Here is a 20,436-nt window from a genome sequence, read left to right on the forward strand (position 1 = left end):
GTTCCCTGTCGCCGCCGCTCTCTTCATCCCAGATCTACTCTCTACACGAGCCATACACACTCTTCACCCAGAACCAGGTTTCCGTCCGGAGTGTGTGACGTGTTTATGTTGTGTTCCGGAATCGGAAGGGCAGGCGTAATTGGCGCCTTTCGGGAGCCGTAGCCCCAGCCACACCCTTCGGCTCGCGCCCTCCTCAGCGCGCATGTCAGATGCACCCCCCCTCCCCACCCCCAGTCAGCAACGGGCCGTGAGGCGGCGGCGAAGGGGGCGGAGGAAGAGCGCGGCTGGACGCGGTCCCGCACCGCGCGTACGCTGGGCCGCGGGGGTTCTTTCGCGCCGACTGTAGTAGCAACTGCGTCTGCAGCCGCAGCATCAGGTTTGTATAGAGGGCTCTCCGGACGCAGTCCCGCTAGCCCCGGGGGCACGAGAGGTAACTGGGGCCTGGCGAGGGCGGAGGAACCTCGGTCTCGCTTAACAAAGAATCGGCAGAGCCTCGGGACACGGGAGGCTGCAGGGGTCCGGGGAGGGATGAGTACGGGGTCTGGAGCCCCGGGGGCGGCCCTCCGGAGCTCCGTTGCCTTCCCACGGCTCTGCTCCTCGCACGTCTTAACGAGGCCCGCTTGGCGGCTTTCCGGAGGCGGTGCTTGATGGGCTACAGGAAGGAATTTTCAGGGTGCTGGGCTCTTAAGCTGTGAGAGTCAGTGGAGGTGTGTTGATCCCTGTTGGTAGTTGTTGGGGATTGCAGGCCCACAAATGGAGGGAGAGGGTCTCTGTAGAGGAAGTTGACAGATTGGAAGGTAGTAATAGTCGTTGATCTTTGTGAAGCCTTGAGTAGGTCATGATTAACATCATCACCACAGTTACAAACTTTTTGCGGCCTACTTGAGCCTACCTGATGTGACTAAATAATATATATGGATTGCAAACGCGTACCAGAAACGTAACGAAAAATTATACTATTGAAGTTTGGAAGCATATATAAGCTTTTCTGTCATCTTAGCTTTTCACTTTGCACCCCTACGCCTTTAGGCTGTCGTTTTGTGGCTTTCCTGCATGTATGTTTGTTTGTTTGTTTGTTTTTTGCAAGTGTTATTTCTGTATTGTCTACACACACACCTGAACAGCAGGGATTATGTCTTAATTCATTTAAACTTCGTAGAGCCCAATCCTGTTCTGGCAGGTAACTCTGACACAAAAATTTATTCTTCTAGGGAAGAAAATGTTATTTTCCTTTACCTAGAAGGAGAATTACATGGCCTAAGGTAATTTAATTAAAAAAAAAATGTTGCCTCTGTGCCTATTCTCTCTCGAATTGCCTGAGTTAAGTCTGTGACCGCTGCACTCAACGAAATTTTTAAGTATTTTTTTTTGCACATGTTTCTTTATGTATATTATACCCTCTTGTAGAGGTTAGAGGCCAACCTATAGGAGTTGGTTTTCTCCTTCTGCCATGTAGGTCCTCAGGATGGAACTTTGGTCAGGCGATTAACCTGCAGAACCATTTTACCAGTCCCCTCATGAAACTTTCTAGTGAGGAATGAAGGATGGATGTGTGTTATGCTATATGTTAAAGGAGTAGTCTGTACCAGCACAGGAGGCTTGGGAGAAGCTGCAGTAGAGTGGTCTAGAAGATCAAAATGAGCATATTTCTAAGTGTAACTTTTTTTATTATTATTTTATGTGTAGGGGTGTTTTAGAAAGCCTTTTGGGTAAACAAACAATATTTAAGCAAGCTAGAAGATGGTGAGGGCATCTACCTATGGAAGTATCTGGAGAAAGGAACGTTCTGAGCAGGGGAACAGCAATCACGAAGGCCTTGAAGGGGACAAAGCTGGGCCTGTTAAAGGAGTGTTTGTAGCGTTTAGCAAATGAGAGAATTATACATGAGATCATAAAGAAAGGAAAACAAAGCAACCAGGGCCTTGTAGACTGTTTTGAAGATTTCGTCTTCACTCAGCATGAAACCGGGCTGTCTGAGCAGAGGAGTGATAAATCTGACTTACATTGTAATACAATTCCATTCACTGTAATGTAGATTGTGATAACATAGTGTGGTTTTTGAAGGGATACACTTAACATTTGTGTTCTATCAATTTTGTAGTTCCAAGTTGTCCTTGGCGTCATGAAAACCGATAGGAAAGGAGTGCTTCTCAGATGACTCTCACCTTGTACTGGCTCACAGTTTATTAGGTTTGGAATGTGATGAAATTCTTGGGTTTTTGACAGCTTTGCATTACATTAAAGAAAGCGACAAATTACAATTTGAATATAGCTATTTTCTGTTCTGTCACAGTTTCCTATTAAGCCATTAAAGAACTAACTGGCTCTATAGATGTTCTTATTAAGTAGAGTAGATATTAACCAACTGTCATTGGAGCTCTTTTATGAAACTTAACCCCATTCCCTGACTTGGTGATCTTGATACCATAAGTGGTGTGTGATACTTGAATGTGAATCTGAGTTAAGAGATGTGATATTATCATTTTACCAATGGAGAGGTTGCTTTCTGGAGAAATGGTAACTATGCCTGTAGTGTGTGTTGCACTATGTTACCATGTTTCATTCAGTTTGAGTTTTACTTATTGAAATTGGTACAGAGTCTCTCTCTTTAGGTCATGTTGGTCTAGAACTCACTGTGTATCTCAAGTTAGGCTTTAACTCACAGGATCCTCTCTGTCAGCCTCTTGATTGCTGAAGCATGGGTCACCACACTTTTTTTCCCATTAACTCTGGTTTTTACTCTGGTCGTAAGGTGTGTGATAGTCTCACCATTTTGCAAATGGAAAACTTGCTAATAACATCTTTGAGATTCATGCTATTAGTGTCAGAATTAGAGTTTGAGTATAGCCAACTGGTATTATTTTACAATCCTGTTAAGAGTTCTTACTAAACCATCACATTTTGGTACCTGGACACCAAGCAGGACTTCATGGCATCTTTAGAACTCTTGTATATAAAGCATGAATAATGAGTGCCCGCTCTTGAAGACGTAAGAGATTAAAGGTAAGTATACTCAGTCATGAAGTGTATAACGTTTAAGGAATAACATAGTGTCAGATATTCAGACCAGAGAAAGAATTTAACATAAACGTCACTTTCTAGATAAATCATATTCGTGTTGTTATTCAAGTGAGCTGTACAGATAAGAAGAACCTTGATAGGTCAGTAAGTCAATAGCAGAGATTTAGTGTGGGAGAATCCAGGTAGGGGTAAAAACTCCGCCAGACTGCTTGATTTTCTTTGGAACCCTGGGTAGTATGGGAGGTTAAAGTCATTTACTGCCACGACTCCAGTCTGACTAACTGGAGAGTGGCTAAATTGAAGGGAGTGACAGAAACATAAATTGGTATTTTGAAGATGGTTTTGCTGAGTATGTGGGCTTTAGGAGATCTATGCTTTGTTGTGAATTTCCTGGGTTACACAGTATTGACAGACACAGTGCTGTTCTGCCAAAGGAAGTAGAAATTCATTTTGTTTTCAGTTTTGTCTCATTCTTACTTCATTTTATACTTTTCCTACATAAAAGTCACGTTTTATAAATTATGGAAGTTTTGTTAGTTGAGGATGCAGCTTCTCGATGTGTATAGCATACTTACAGTACAGCAGACATTGTTGAGGCAGAGTTGTGGGAACTATTGCCCTGATGAGTAGTATACTTAGCTCAGTGAGTCTTCTGGCGTGTTAATCCTGCTTGCTTTCATTTCATAGTATTTTTACTATCTAAAATAGAATAATGTCATTCCTTCCCTCCTTCCCCACCCCCCATCTCCGACCACATTGAATTCCCTGAAGGATTTCTGATTCCATGCTTGTATCCGCTGAACCTAAAAAAACATTGCCTGACACAAAATAAGCACTCCATGTATTTTGCTGTAACGATCACTCTAGTAGTGATATGGGCTTGGTAACTGCCGGTCTTGTTAGTGAGTTGCAGTAGTGGAGATAAAGATGGGAAGGAGGACGGCATGTGCTCCGTAGAGTTGGGGAGCACACATCAGAGAGTCGGTAGTTGTCAGAATGAAGCAATGACGCTTACCAAGATCTAGTTTGAGTTGATTCTGCTACATGGGGTTGTTTGGGTTTTTGTTTGTTTACAAAATCGGTGTTTTAGTTTTTAAAGGGTTTTTTCCCAGTACTTGGGATGGAATGGAATCTGGGGCCTCACCTGTGCTAGTCAAGTGCCATACCACTGAACTGTATAACTTCCCTGGAATTTTCTTTTTAAACCCAAGTAATATTCTGTTTAAGGTATAGGTAACATTTTGTTTAACCATTCATCTGTCAGTGAACACTTGGGTGGATGCTACCTTTTGCCTATTACTATTAATGTTGCTGTGAGCTTGAATGAACTTTGATTTCATTTGGGGGAGGTGTATATTTATAAGTGGAATTTCTGGGTTATATGCCAATTCTATGTTCTTTTAATGAACAATAATGACAACCAAAAGAAAACAGACCCAAAACATTTATTGATAGAATTCCAACTAGAATAAGTGTTTCGTGTATCTCCCACCCCCAATTTTGTCATGATTTTTATTTGTTTTGGTGGTGGATAAATGCATACATTTAATATGAAGCGTTACAGCTTACATTTTAAATGCCAACTCTAGCTGTATGTAAGTTAACTAAGTTATGTATTTGGGCCTGGTTAGTTTGAGTGTGGTGTTTTATTTCCAAAGGTTTTGTTTGTTTGTTTGTTTTAAGTTTAAAAACCTATATGTACTTATTTGTGTTCAGAATACAACTTGAAGGACTTGGTTCTCACTTTCCACTATGTAGATCCCAGGAATTGAACTTTGGTCTTTCAGGCGAGGCGAGTACTCAGTTATCCAGTGATCTATCTTGTTGATCTTGCTTGATCTTTTTGAAGAAAAAATACTGATTGCCATAGTTACTGAACCACTTCACATTCTACCAGTAATTCACAGAAGTTCCAGTTTCCCTACATCTCTGCCAGTACTTTCACTACCTCAATATATTGAGTTATCTTCTCAATTCTTAGACTTAGATGATTCCACTTTTGTTGGCAGCACAATAAAGTCCTGGATATGCCTTCTCTCCATCAGGCCTGATAAGGCTGTTGGGCTTAGTCAGGGTGTGTTGGAGTTGCATTTCAACCCTGATGAGCCTCTGTGAATGCAACAAATTGTCTCTGTCTTCTCATGACAACTGTGCATGGGGGATTGATAGCATAGTGATCAAGTGTGTTTCTCTTGAGAGCACTTTTCTGAGGATACTTGTGTTGCTTTTGGGTTAGTACAGTCTTAGGGGCAGCCAGAAGGTGGGTGATATGCTGATCTTTATTTTTGTGGCTTTGAGCATCGATCAGTCCTGAGTGCTGCTTTGGCCTTTGCTTTGGCAAGAGCAAGGGATTTCTTTGCTTTCAAGGATATCTTGATAAGAAGCTGTTTTCTAGGGCTTGTTTGTTTGTTTCTAGGGTTTGTTTGTTTGAGGCATTATGAGATAGCCTACTGTTTTTTAATAGCAGCCATCCTGATTGCTATGAAATGAATGGTATGCATTGTGGTTTTGATTTACATTTCCTTCATTGTTTATAATGTAGGGATTTTTGAGTCAGTCCTTTGCTATGTAGACCAAGCTGGTCTTGTACTTGAGATCCTTCTACTTTAGAATCTTGAGTACCGACATTGCATGTGTGCATCACCATACCTGGCTTTGATGCAAGGTGTCTGTTCATGTAATTTACTGACCAGTTACATATTGACTTTGGAGAAATCTATTCAAGTCTTTTGCTTATGTTGTGTGTATGTGTGCGTATGTGTGTAATGTGTATGAGTGTTTTGTCTGCATGTGTGTATGTGTACCATGTACATAACCTGGTTCCAGTGGAGCTGGAAGAGGGCATTATGTCCTCTGGGATTGGTGTCATGACAGTTTTGAGCCACCATGTAGTGCTGAAAATCAAACCTGGGTTCTCTGGAAGAGCGCCAGTGCTTTTAACCTCTGAGCCATCTCTCTAGTCTTCTCCTTACCTTCTTGTTTGTTTGTGGTTTTTATTTTTTTTTAAGGCAGGGTTTCTCTGTAACAGCCCTAGCTATCCTAGAACTTGATTTGTAGCGTAGGTTGGCCTCTAACTCAAAGAGATCCTGCCTGCCTCTGCCTCCCAGGTACTGGGATTAAAAGTGTGTGCCACCACACTTGCCTCTCCCATGCCTGTTTTTAAAACTGGATTTGTGTTTAATGAAATTTACTGGAATAAATGCTTAAGAATAAATATTTAAGCCACAGGTGGTGGCACATGCCTTTAGTTGTAGTACTCAAGAGGCAGGTGGTTCTCTGACTGTGAGACCAACCAAGACTATTAAAAAAGAAAAAAGGGAAGGAGGGAGGGAGGTACGGGTGGGGAACAAGCAAAGATGAAGAAGGACCAGTGAGTGAGCCGCCTGATAAACTTGAATTTTGATCTGCACTTCCTAGAAGGTGACAAGAGAGCCTGATGACAGTCCTCTCATCTCCACACTTGTACATAGCACGTGTTCATATTCACACACATACACACACTCTTTCTCTAATGATAGTAAAGATAAAGCTTAGGGATTGTCTTGCAATCTATCCTATCTTAGAGGTCCCAGAATAGTTACTGTCTTATGAGTATTTTTGACAACTCCCTCCAATAAAAAGGTTATTTTACACAACCTCATAAAATTACTTCTTTTGTTTGAGATCTTAATAAAATGAATAATTGTTTTTTCAATATTTTAAGAGAAAAGTCATTTGGTTGAAGTTGTAATTATATCTGAAGGCCAGTGTTACAGGCCTTCGTGTGGTACTGGGGCCTCCTGCACACATGGGGCAGGTAAGTACTCTACAACTGAGCAGTACCATCAAAAAAATTAAATTTGTGGGTAGGCATTGAAAATGAAATGTAGGTTAATGAGACTGTTTACAAAGTCACATTAATACATGTGCATCTTGTTCTTAACACCAGTCATTGGCATCATGAACTGGAATAAAGGTGGCCCTGGAACCAAGCGGGGATTTGGCTTTGGAGGTTTTGCCATCAGTGCTGGGAAGAAGGAGGAAGCCAAACTGCCACAGCAGTCCCACAGTGCCTTTGGGGCAGCCAGCTCTTCTTCTGGATTTGGAAAGTCTGCTCCACCACAGCTTCCTTCTTTCTACAAAATTGGATCTAAACGGGCCAACTTTGATGAAGAAAACGCGTAAGTGATAATTCTTGATGATTGAATCAGTATGAGTTATTAATGATTTCCAGGGTTGAAGTCCTTGCCCCCCCACCCTGAATTTGCTTAGTATAAGGTCTACAGTATTCACTTGCTTGCTTAAATTGTTATTCAGGAATGGTATTTTCTTCCTGATTAGTGTTCTGAACAAGATGAACACAGGATTTCAGTGTTTGAGTCAACTGAAGCTTAAAACCTGTGTATTTAATCCATATGGCATTTGATGGACTTGTTTTTTGAAGTAGGATCTTGATATGTAGCCCTACCTGTCCGTGATCATGATTCCTCTATTTCAATCTCCTCCATGCAAGGGTCACAGACATGTGCCAACAAAGCCAGCTGAGAATTCATACTAATGTCATATACCACAGTGTTAGCGAATGTTTCAGTCTTTTTACTAGTCTTTGTTTTAACTTTCAGGTATTTTGAAGATGAAGAAGAAGACTCCAGCAATGTAGATTTACCTTACATTCCTGCTGAAAACTCACCTACCCGCCAGCAGTTCCATTCCAAGCCAGCAGACTCTGACAGTGACGATGACCCCTTAGAGGCATTCATGGCTGAAGTGGAGGCAAGTGTTGGCTTGTTTCCTTAAAATATTGGGCAGATTGAAGTATTTAACAAATGCTCTTTTTTTTTAAAGATATATTTATTTTATTCATTTGAGTACATTGTAGCTGTCTTCAGGCACACCAGAAGAGGGCATCAGTTCCCATTACAGATGGTTGTGAGCCACCATGTAGTTGCTGAGAATTGAACTCAGGACCTCTGCAAGAGCAGTTAGGGCTCTTAACCACTGAGCCATTTCTCCAGTCCCCTTTTTTGATCTTTTTGTTTTGGCTTTTGTTTGATTTTTGTTTTGTTTCTGGTGTTTTTTAGAATCTTTTTTCTATTTCCGTTTGCCCTCCAAGCATTTTCAGAGGTAATCAGTGAGTGGCAGGAATAGTAAATTGCAATATTTGAACATAGTTACTCAAATGTATGTTTTGTTACAAGAATCTTAGTATATATATTCTTAAGTGAAATACTGTCTCATGCACCCTAGCATTTATTAAATTCTACTTCATAAGGAAGCTAAACCTAAAGAACTTCATATTAGAATTAGATGGGCCCATCACCTAAAGTTTCCAGGGCTTCCTCTATGGTGCCACCAACTAGGCAGTAAACCCAACTTGGGACCCTTTTTAGGAGTATTTCATTACTAAATCGTAACCTCCATGTGTTCTGTGTCCAGCTTTCATCAGCCACAGAACTAAGTGAGACTGTTGACACTGTTCTCCCACTGCAGCCTGAATAGCACCATAATAGCTTACCTTGTAAGACCTGTACCCAGCACAGGGGGATAGTTTTTTTGTCCTGGGAATATCTATGTATTGGTAGCTTGATATCTGTTAAATGTTTAGATTTCTCACTTTTGATTTAAACAACCTATTTGTCTAAAGAAAATAAACCTCATAGACGGTCAAGACAGAATTCAACTCCATTCCCTGTATTCTTTATGTCTCTGAGTTCTTCTAGCTTATAGGTTTTTTGTTTGTTTTGAGACAGGGAGTCTACTTAGTCCTGACCATCCTGGAACTCACTGTGTAGACCAGGCTGGCCTTGGAATTTTTCCAGCCTCTGCCTCCTGAATTCTGGGATATGAATGCTGTGAACCACATGCCTGGCCTTTACATAATTTTTCAAGTTAACAGACCATTGAAGACATTTACCAAAACTTATGAAAATTATTCAAGGCATAAATGTATCTTGCAACGTAGTAGGTATTGAGTAAGTTAAGTAACTAATTTTAAAAATGAAAGATACATAGTGTTTGAGATAGCTTATACACAATGGTTTCTTCATGCTTTTGAGAGAGGGACATTTCCTACAGTCCAGTATTTCTCAGAAGTCTCATTCATTCATTTTTTTTATGTTTATTTGTGTATTTGAATATAAGATTTGTCTGCATGTGTGCCTGCACACCAGAAGCGGGTAGGATCCCATTACAGAGACAGAGGGCTGTAAGCTTATATGGTTGTTGGGAATTGAACTTAGGGCCTCTAGAAGAGCAGAGCAGCCACTGTTCTTAAGTACAGAGCTGTCGCTCCAGCCCCACTATTTCATGATAATCCTAATGATAAATTATAAGAAAAATCAGCTCTTGGTTTTGTTGTTGTTTTTTTTAGGTTTACATTTATAGTTCTGTAAGTTTATATGGCTCCTTTTGAATGAGTTATCTGAGAATGGCCAAATTCTTTTCCTGACATGTAATAGTTGAAATTCTTTTGCGTGCACTAACATGCTCCTGAGTGTCTTTGGTGCAGTGTTAGGAGATTTGTTTAGCTAAGTACAGATCAATCAGTTGTCAGAGTTTGAAGAGTGTCAGAGTCTTAAGACAAAGTCCTGGTGTCAAATGCCAACTTCTACAATATATGAACTTTTCTAAGACTTGAATTTGATGAAGGTTTATTTTTAGACAGTGTTCTAATGAAAAGATTTATATAGGCTTAAAAGAATATTTGAGGCTAGAGAGATGGCTCAGTGGGTAAGAGTACATTACTGGTTTTCCAGGGGACCTGGGTTCAACTTCTAGCATCCACATGGCTATAATTTCAGTTTTAAGAATTCTGATGTCCTTTTCTACCCTCAATGTGTACTAGACACACACACACACATAGCGTGTATACTTGCATATAAGAAGTGAATTTTTTTTATTCAGGGTGTGGTGGTTCATGCCTTTAATCCCAGCACTCAGATGGCAGAGGTAGGCACATCTCTGAGTTAATAGCCAGCCTGGTCTACAGAGTAAGTCCAAGATAGGCCCTGGCTGTACAGAGAAACTTTGAAACTCAAAAAACAAACAATAAAAAAACCAAAAATATGTCTGGCAAATGTAGTTATTTGTTTTATGTAACAATATTGTTGGTATTGTGTTCAGTTTATAGCCCTAGACTTGTCTCTAGTAACCCAGTCCCTTGGAAAGTAGTTGTATGTAATGTTTCTTTTAAAAACAATTCCTCTTTGATGAAAACATTTCATTTGTAGAACAACTGATCATGCCATGGTATATGTAGTGACTTTTTTCTTTTTTTTTTTGAAAGATAAAATACAGGGACCAGAGGAGATACAGTTCTGAGAGCACTGTGTCCTAGAGTACCTAGAGTACCACCTGGGTCTGATTGTCAGTACCTAAATTAAAATACAAAGATAAAAAAATTCATGTTTTCTTTATGCTGAAGGGCTTTGGAAAAAAATAATTCTAGTGTTAATTTCCAAATGTATAAAAAGAACAAAGGATCAGTTTAGAGCAGTGATCTACTGTTGTCATTTTCTATTTTGTTTTGTTTTTCTTTTCTTTTTTTCTTTTGTTCTTTCTGTTGTCATTTTCTAATGTATAAGAATTGAGTGTGGAAAACATAACAATGATACACTTTTAATTTTATTCCTAAAGATTTTAATTTACTGTTTTTTTTATAGCACATTTTCAACTTTATTAGTATTTAAGATTAGGTAATTTTTATTAGAGGGGTTTTGATTTTGTTTTTGAGAGACAGAGTCTGTATAGCCCTGGCTGTCCTGGAACTTACTATGTAGACCAGGCTGTCCTCTTAACTCAAGAGATCTGCCTACCTTTGCCTCCTAAGTGCTGGGATTAAAGGTGGGTGCCACTAGGCTAGGCTTTAGGACTGCTCTTGTTGGAGACTTTTAGAAGCATCTCCAGCTCCTACCAGCCTGTATCACTATTTTTACTCATCCCACCTCACCTTTAATTTGTAAAAGCAAAAATGCCAGATGTTGGGAGGCAGGATCAGAGGAAAGGTGGAGGGAAAATTACTTTTCAGTTCAGAGCCATCCTTCCACAAATTAAGCGTCTGAACTCAATATACCTGTTTTTCCCTTTGGCTTTTGTCTGTGTATTGTTGTTTTGGTTTGGTGTGTGTGTATGTGAGAGTGTGTGTGTGTGTGTGTGCGTGCGTGCGCGCGCGCACGCACACGTGCATGCATGGGTGTGTCTTTTTGTTTGTTTATTTGTGGTGGTAGTGCAGGATTTTGGTTTTGTTTCAACTACATCTACTTCAGGCTAAACTTAAAGGCTGATTTGCTTGAATTTCAGGACATCTGTAGCAAGTTATTCCTTTTCTTAAAAAAATCACCAAAGATTTATTGATGGTGAATTAAGCACTTAAAAATGTATATGCACTTATATATATGTGTGTGGCATATGTATTACAATTAAAAACTGTGAAATCTTTGTATAGCAAAAGACAGTTGGATATTTGTCTTTGAAAAATATTTGTCAAAGCTTCCTGAAAGATTACAAGAAAATGCAAGTGTCAGAACACATAAGGAAAGCTGTGATTAATATGTTTCAATATATAAATTGTTGGTAATGCATTTCTCTTGCAGCATTTTAAATTGATGTCACTCCATGTAGCCTTTTGTTTCATTAGGACCAGGCGGCTAGAGACATGAAGAGACTTGAAGAAAAGGACAAGGAAAGAAAAAACGTGAAGTAAGTTGTTTCCTCCACTCTCACAAAGGTTTCATAGAAATGTCGAAGAATCGCAAAGACTGTTCTTAAGAACTTATAAAGGAAAGAATGTTAGAGTACACAAAGATCTTTACTTGAGCTGTGTCTGTATCTTGAGTATTTTTCTAGGTATGAAGATGGCTGAGTCTTTGCATTTGTAATATCTAAAGGCATTCTGTTTGGTAGAATAAGTATTTGATTATGAGTAATTGGAAATGGGAAGTGAATTATAGTGAGGGTAAAAGAAGCATAGTTACTAAAGTTTAGGTTCATTGTCTTAGATTTCTTCTCATAATAATAATAGACTAATGCTTGTGTGATCAGTAATTAGAAGTTATGATGGTTATATAATAAAACTATATAAAAATTACGAATAAGTAAAACCTAATCTCATCTAAAGAGTGATATTACTCTGTAGCAACCAAACCCTGAACTTAAATGCTTTATTTTCTGGGAAAGAAATCTTCTTCATCTGCTGAATACACTCCTAAAACCTTTGGCCACATGTTTGGGCATTTTTTTCTCTCTGTTTGGCAATCAGGCCCCTCACAAGGTTTCTATGCCAGATGGAGAGTCAGCCATCTTTTGATGCTTGGTGTGTGTTGCATCCTTCTAGCTGCCTTGGGAAAGAAACGCTGTAAGCTGAGTAGAAAGTGATGAGAGAGAGCTGACTGTGGGAAGTAAGCAATAGTCATCTGTGCAGTAGACTCCTGAGAGATGTTGCAAGTGGCACTGGCTCATTGTCTATGTGAAGTACTAGTTTTAATTCCACACTCATGACAGAATTAATGTAGTTTTCCTTTTTCTCCCTGTCCCCAAGGTAACTGATTTTGGCTGAAAACAATTCATTATAGAGCTAGACACTATAGGAACAATAAAGTTGTGATATTCTTTCAACTGTATACCAAACCCAGGAGGGTTTTGATTTCTTTTTAATACATAATATACAACTATGTTACATTTGTTGTATGTATTGACAAAGCTTAGTATCCCTCTAAACCTATTTTCACAAAGAAAGGTTTTACTTTTGTTTGTTTGTTTGTTTTGTTTTGTCTGTGACTGTTTGTTTGTTTCTCTGTGTTGCCCTTAGCTGTCTTGGAACTCTGTAGACCAAGCTGGTCTCGAACTCATAGGGATCTACCTACATTTGCCTCTGGGGTGTTTAATTCCTCCCAGGAATTAAAGGAATGGGCCACCACCACCCAGCTAGGTTTTATCTCTCATATCAGTTGATAATTGGTGTTTCTAAGGTCCCATATCATCTCATTGCAAAAAGAGGGAAACTTTAATTAGCTCATAGAGTTAAGCCACACATATGTTATGGGTAGATCGTGTACAGTATACTTATTGTTGCTTTGTTAATGTTAGTGTTGAGAGTTCCTATACTGTATGGAATTCAACACTAAGCTGCTGTAAGTATGGAGCTGGGTATGTGGAACATTTGCAGGGAAGTTTGTTTCTCCGCTTGTTTTTCCAGGGGTATTCGAGATGACATTGAAGAGGAAGATGACCAAGTGAGTTTCTATGCAGTATTTCTATATTTTATTTTTACTCCACAAAGTTGATATTGGGGACAGGTCAGAGCTTGCCTTCACTGAATGACTTGCTCCTTTTCTACCTGTGTGACCAATTAATACTATCTCCATATGTCCTTCCCCCATGTTGCACGTGGGATTTTTGGTCAGCTGAAATTTTTTTAAAAAAAGAACCTTACTCAGTTTTTTTAAAACCAAATTTTAAGTTTACTGTGATAAACCAGTAATAAAAGTTGTTGCTGTTTTTTGGGCTCTTTCCAGTACTTGTTTGTGATTCTTACATTTTAGATGGAACATTAGTAACTGTCCATTAGTACTTCTTTTCTCTATTGTCTAGTAGTGGGATGGTGAGAACCATAGACTTTCCAAGTTTGTGATCTTTCTAATCAGTATTAACTTCCAAACTTGGATTAGTATAAAGCCAAAGCATGTCTTCTTCAGCTCTGGGCAGAGTAAATAAGAAGTCCCCACAAACAGGAAGGCTTTTGTTAAATAAGTCAAATCTGTGTAATATTGTTTTGCTCATTGATTTTGAGTATTGCTATTGTAAAAGAAATCATTGCTATGTTAGTGAAAGTCTTTCCTTATTTGATAGATATTCGTTTAGATTGTGTAACCTTATTGTGCACTGTGTGTGCACTGCTTGTACACTGATTACAAATGTAGAAATGGTTTTAACTGTCCTTAGATTTGATTGTGCTCTTGTGCTTTCCTGCAGGAAGCTTATTTTCGATACATGGCAGAGAACCCGACTGCTGGGGTGGTTCAGGAGGAAGAGGAAGACAATCTGGAATATGATAGTGATGGAAATCCAATTGCACCTTCCAAAAAGATTATTGATCCCCTTCCTCCCATTGATCATTCAGAGGTATTACCTTTCTTGCTTTGTTTCTAACTGATACAGTTTCATAGTTTGAAATCTTTATTTCTGCTAAGTGGTTGGATCAGAAATTCCATGAGGCATTCATAATCTAAACTTGCTCATCATAGTCTCAACACTTATGAGACAGAGGCAGGAGGATAGCCAAGAGTTTGAAGTCAGCCTAGACTGCATAGTGATTTGCAACTTAGCTTTGTTTACTGAATGAAACTATTTCAAAACCTAAAAGGCCTATTGTAAACAGTTGCATACTATAAAAAGAAAATTTGGGGCTAGAGATTTTGGTTTTTCAAGACAGGGTTTCTCTGTGTAGTCCTGGCTGTCCTGGAACTCGCTCTGTAGACCAGGCTGGCCTCGAACTCAGAAATCCACCTGCCTCTGCCTCCCAAGTGCTGGGATTAAAGGTGTGCGCTACCACTGCCCGGTGGGGCTAGAGATTTTTAACTTAGTTGGTAGAGTACTTGCCTACCATTCACAAGGCTTGTTGTTTAATCCCCAGCATTTCATAAAACCATATGTGATGCATGCCTTTAATCCCAGCACTATCAAGGCTAGCCTGGGCTACATATTAAAATACTTTTCTCAAAAAACAATCCAAACAAATTAGCCAAAATAGGCTTGGCCATTAATTTTAATAAGTTATGTGAGCAATTTTATAGCTTTAAAGATTTTATTTTTGAAACTGCTGAAGTTACTCAGCGGTTAAGAGCACTTGTTGTGGTGGTCATAGGCCCCAGGTGTAGGTCATAGTGCCCGCATCCATAGCAGGAACCCAGTTCCAAGGAATGTGATGTTGTCCTGTGGTAGCTTCCCCAGGCATCTGCACACATGGGACATTCATTCTCACAGACACCTACATATAATAAAAATAAATATTTTAAGAGTTTTATCTATTTTAATGTGTGTATGTGGTAGGGATGGTATGTGCACAGGAGTGCAGAGTCCAAAGAGGCCAGAAGGGATCTGTGTCTCTAGAGTTAAAAGCAATTAGGGCCACTGAAGGTGGATGCTGGGAACTGAAGGTGGATCCTCTGCAAGAGCCATTTCTCTAACCCTTATTCTATGCTTAAAAAAAAAAAAATTAGAACTCTTTCTGAAGACAAACCTATCTCTAAGAGAGACACTGATAATATGTTTAAATGCTTGGACCTAGATGAACAACTTAATCCTAAGCATAAATGTTATTTGTGAAATAATTTCTTTTAAACAATGTGTCCTGAGACTTTAGTACTACCACAATTCTTTATTCTGCTGTGTGTTACTAAAGCCTGAGATTGCTGTGGAAAGTAGATTGAAGGTAGGAGTTGGGAAAAATAAAGGCTGTGCTTTTTAAGAGTGTGTCAAGAATAAATGAATTCATTATCTTTCTAGAAAGAATGCCTTTGTTTTTATAATATTTGTGAAAGGTTATCTGACATTAAAATCAAACTTACAGGATTGACTCTTGAATTCTAGACTAACTTTGAATAATTGGACCTGCAGATTGACTATCCACCATTTGAAAAAAATTTTTACAATGAACATGAGGAGATAACCAACCTCACTCCACAGCAGTTAATAGACCTGCGGCATAAACTCAACCTTCGGGTAAGAACCATTACGCAAGTATTCTTACATCACTGTTTGTACAGATTTAGAATTATCGTTTATCCAGAAGTAATCCTAGATTTATTTCCTAGGGAGAGTAATAATTATTGCCCTAGGGTTTGTGTATCTTGATTTGATTGTTTTAGTCCTGAAGATGTTATTTCAGAAAGATTATTTTGGTTTTAACTTTTCCTCCTTTAAAAACATTGTGTATGTGTGCACACGTGTGTGTAGCTATTGGGGAGTTTCTTTCAGATGACACCTTGCAGAGGTTGGTTCTCCTGCCATGTGATTCCTGGGAATAGAACTCATATTGTCAGGCCTGATGACAAGTGCCTTTACCTGCTGAGTCTTCTCACCAGCCCTATATCTTGTTTTGCACATTCAGTCAACTTTGTACTGAACTTAGGTAGACTAAGATTAAAAGATAGGAAACACATCTTCATAGATAGGAAGTAGAATTAATAACAGATGTGAACAAACCATGAACCGTTAGAATATTTTGAAATTATGATATATTTGCTTCAAGTTATATATGATGTGTTCTTTTTTAAAAATAGTAAATGAGAAGGCTGGTGAGTTGGCTTGGTGCTTACTGCTTAATCATGAGAACTGAAGTTCAGCTGTTTGCATGTAACAAGCTAGGCATCTCACAGATACCTGTATTCAAGCTCAGAGGGATTAGACCTTCTCTGGATGAACGGACGGACACACACACACACAAAGTCTTTTTAAAAAAATATTCAAATAAATGCTTGTCTTTTAAAAACATACATGTACTAATTTTGCAATAATACTTTAAATTGCCACCAACAAATTGAGTTGCTCATTTATTGTAATGTTAAAATGTTTTTATATTTTAAAGTCAAATAACAGAATATATTGGTTTACTCTGGTATGAATGACTGGTTTATTTCTGCTTTATTAGTTGCTACATGATGTTTAAAAACTCCAGTTTTCAAAGACATAGTAGTATGTATGTACATGTATGCATAAATACATGTTTGCACTCTTGATTTCTAAGAAGTTATTAGTACTCTTCTCCTTCAAATAAAGGTCTTTAGTTATATGTATAATGAGATCCTCATTAGAAATTACGAGCATCCTCAAAAGAAGCAATGAAAAGTTACTCCTACTATATAGACAAAACAGAGCTCAGTCGTCCCATTCTTTACGGGGACCCAGTGGAAATGAGGCTTGATAGTGTCTAGACTGTCACTAAGAGAAGCATTAACTCTGGAGAAATCAGTAGGTTGCATCTTTATAACCAGTAACTATAGATGTGTTTTCATCTTATTTGCAGTTTTAATGTACCTCAAGAGTGAATCTTAATTTTTTTGTTATCTTAGTTAATGTTTATTCAAATTGGTAAAAAGAATGTGAATGACTTTTTCAGTTAGTTGAATAATTCGTTTCCATTTCTCATGAGAAAATTAATTCAGGGTTAATTCTATATACTTAGTCATTTAAAATTGTATGATGGAATTATGTCAGGAATTCTTACCATGATATCTTTTGCACGAGGCCATCGTGTTTGAGGTTTGACCATTTTTGGTGTTTTTGCTTACAAACCTATTCTTCACTCTTTATTCTAGCTTTATTATGCTTGATCTGAGTGTGTTCTATTGAACTGTAATGTTGTTTAAGTGAAAGTACTGGTCTTCTGGGATTGTCTTTGTCTCTAGGTCTCTGGTGCTGCACCTCCTAGACCAGGAAGTAGTTTTGCTCATTTTGGGTTTGATGAACAACTTATGCATCAAATTAGGAAGTCTGAGTACACACAGCCAACTCCAATACAGTGTCAGGTACGTAAAACATAATGGGGGGAAATGTAAAGCTCTGAAACTTCTAAACATTGAAGAAAAATGAGAATTTTTGGAAAATATATTTTTATACCTGCTAAATACCTTGAGAATATGATGTGAAGAAAATACTTTATTGTCTAAACCTCACAGAAAAATATTTGTTTATGGGTATATTTTGTGCTTTCAATGACTAGAATTCCTTTACATATGACATGAAATTTTCTCATTTATTACTGAGACTAATAGCTTCTGTTTCCCATTCAAAGGTAGAATTTATTTTTTCTTTTACAAAAAAAGAAAGAGAAATTCCTACATATAAATGAAGTGAAATATATTATTTCTTTTTGAGGGGAGAATTTTAAAATTTTCTTTTTATTTTATGCACATAGGTATTTTGCTTACATTTTGCATTATGGGGTGCTATGTGGGTGCTCAGTATTGAACTTACGTCTCTGGAAAAGCCAACAGTGATCTTAACTTCTGTGTCATCTCTCCAGCCCCATACAAAAAAATTTTAGTAACTCCCTTTATACATCATTAAGTTTTTATTTCAATATTTTTGTTCAAATGGGAGTCATCTTTTTTTTTTTTTTTTTTTAAATAAATGATGGCTGAGCCACATGAAGGTAATGCTATTTCCTTTAAATCAAGTTGATAGGAGTGTCAGGATTCAGCTAATGTTCATGGCCCAGGATATTTTTGTTCTGTTGTAAATGAATGTCATCTGTAGTCATTTTTCCCAAGAATTTTGAATTGAGTGTATATACATTTTCTTTCTTTTCTTTTTCTCTAGGGTGTGCCTGTAGCACTAAGTGGTAGAGACATGATTGGTATTGCTAAGACAGGCAGTGGGAAAACTGCAGCCTTTATTTGGCCCATGTTGATTCATATAATGGATCAGAAGGAATTGGAACCAGGTGATGGACCAATTGCAGTGATTGTATGTCCTACTAGGGAGCTTTGTCAACAGGTATGTGCTTTGTATAAAAGGCCCTTTTCTACAATTGGACTAGCAAGAGACAGTGAGTAGAATGATCTATGAAGTTTAGTTATTGTTGCTTGGAAGTGCATGCTTGGCATACACACATGTGGGGTCACATAAGAGGTCTGAAGTTGGGTGTCTTCCAGGATTCATCTTCACATTTGCTGAGCTATTACTGCTAGTCTGGCTTAAGAGATTCTTCCACATAGTCTTTCTCCACCTCCTGGATGCTCCTGGGGTCATTAGGAGGCACCAGGTCCACCAGCATTTATGTAGGTTCTAGAAGTCTGAATGCCATTCCTCACACTTGCATGGCAAGTATTAACCCACTGAACCATCTCCCCAACCTCCTCTAACTTTTGTTTTAAATATGATAAAAACTATATACAAAATTGGCCGTCTTAACCCATTTTAAGTATCTGGTTCAGTGGCTGACATTAAATATGTTCACATTATCATCATCCCTGTGAAGTCTTGAGAAATGTTACATATTTTCCATAATAAGGATATTTGTAGCCGGGCAGTGGAGGCGCATGCCTTTAATCCCAGCACTTGGGAGGCAGAGGCAGGTGGATTTCTTGAGTTTGAGGCCAGCCTGGTCTACAGAGTGAGTTGTTCCAGGCCAGGGCTATACAGAGAAACTCTGTCTTGAAACACCTCCCCCCCCCCCCACACACACACCCAAAAAAAGGATATTTTTACTCTCAAAGGAGTATGGGTATTGTGGGGATTGTTTATATTATAAGCTCACAGTGTTTTCTGTATAGTGGATTTAATTTTCTTTGTAGAAAGACAGGATTAAGGAGAGAATGAATGATGCAGATGAAGACCATAGCCTTGTTTTATGATTAAGCTGGGCATGGTAGCAGATACATTTAATCCCAACACTCAGGAGCCTGAGGCAGGAGAATTTCTGAGTATGAGACCAGCCTGGTCTACATAGCAAGCTCCAGGACAGATAGAAATGTATAGAGAGACTCTGCCTCAAAACAAACAAAAAAAAAAAAACAGAAATTAAAAAGAAACAAAAAAATTTTGATTTTAAATATGTTCTAGGTTTTTGGTTTTTTTGCTTTTTTATGGTTATTGTTTTGGTGGTTGTTGGTGTGTGTGTGTGTGTGTGTGTGTTTCAGTAATAGGAACTGAACACAGCCCTTGAATGCTAGACAAGTGTTGAACTATGTGCCCAGCCATCTTCTGTTTGTATTTTCCCAGTTTTTGTTTTTTTGAGATTGTGTTTCATTAAGTTACCCAGGCTAGATTCAGACTTGCTGTCCTTCTGCTCTAACGCCCTGGTTATATTCCAAGCCTGTGCCACTAGGTACAGCTGCGTTTTGATTTTCTATAATAGAATAGCACATACTGTGTTTTCAGAACTCTGTAAAAGGATTATTTTAAGCTTATAGTTTTTAAAACATTAACTTTTTAGATTCACGCAGAATGTAAGCGGTTTGGCAAAGCGTATAATCTTCGATCCGTGGCGGTATATGGAGGAGGGAGCATGTGGGAGCAGGCCAAAGCCCTTCAGGAAGGGGCAGAGATTGTCGTGTGTACCCCAGTAAGTATATCCTGTGTTCAGATGTGTTCTCAATCTCTTTTGATACAGAAAACATGATTGCTTTTGAGGGGTTTCCCTCTAAAAGTGGGAAAGCTTGACTGGTCACCAGCCTTTGGTCTTGGTTTCATTATGATTGGTTGACTAAACAGCAATCTAGTTATAATACCCATGACCAATGTATCAACAGCTACAAGTTACTATTTTAAACAGGTTTTCTTAGGCTTTCTTTTTTTTCTTTTTTTTTTTTCTTTTTTTTTTGGTTTTTCGAGATAGGGTTTCTCTATATAGCCCTGGCTGTCCTGGAACTCACTCTGTAGACCAGGCTAGCCTCGAACTCTCAAACTCAGAAATCCGCCTGCCTCTGCCTCCCAAGT

At 38.6% G+C, this 20,436-nt stretch overlaps 1 protein-coding gene across 2 annotated transcripts in view; it reads left to right on the forward strand.

Moving 5' to 3' along the window:
- Positions 1-271: 271 nt before the first annotated feature.
- Positions 272-20,436, forward strand: part of Ddx42 (DEAD-box helicase 42) — a 32,141-nt gene continuing 11,976 nt past the window's right edge. Inside the window, exons 1-10 of one of the 2 annotated variants that reach the window (XM_028780369.1) lie at positions 272-376; positions 6,950-7,181; positions 7,623-7,773; positions 11,636-11,697; positions 13,193-13,229; positions 13,969-14,118; positions 15,613-15,717; positions 17,403-17,522; positions 18,316-18,492; positions 19,934-20,062. In XM_028780369.1, the coding sequence (XP_028636202.1) occupies positions 6,961-7,181; positions 7,623-7,773; positions 11,636-11,697; positions 13,193-13,229; positions 13,969-14,118; positions 15,613-15,717; positions 17,403-17,522; positions 18,316-18,492; positions 19,934-20,062 (1,152 nt within the window). In that variant the 5' untranslated portion in view covers positions 272-376; positions 6,950-6,960. Of the gene's footprint in view, positions 377-6,949; positions 7,182-7,622; positions 7,774-11,635; positions 11,698-13,192; positions 13,230-13,968; positions 14,119-15,585; positions 15,718-17,402; positions 17,523-18,315; positions 18,493-19,933; positions 20,063-20,436 lie in introns of those variants that run through there. The other variant, XM_028780370.1, reaches the window with a different exon arrangement.

The sequence above is a fragment of the Grammomys surdaster genome, unplaced genomic scaffold (assembly GCF_004785775.1).
Source record: "Grammomys surdaster isolate TR1022 unplaced genomic scaffold, NIH_TR_1.0 371, whole genome shotgun sequence".
Lineage (NCBI taxonomy): Eukaryota > Metazoa > Chordata > Mammalia > Rodentia > Muridae > Grammomys > Grammomys surdaster.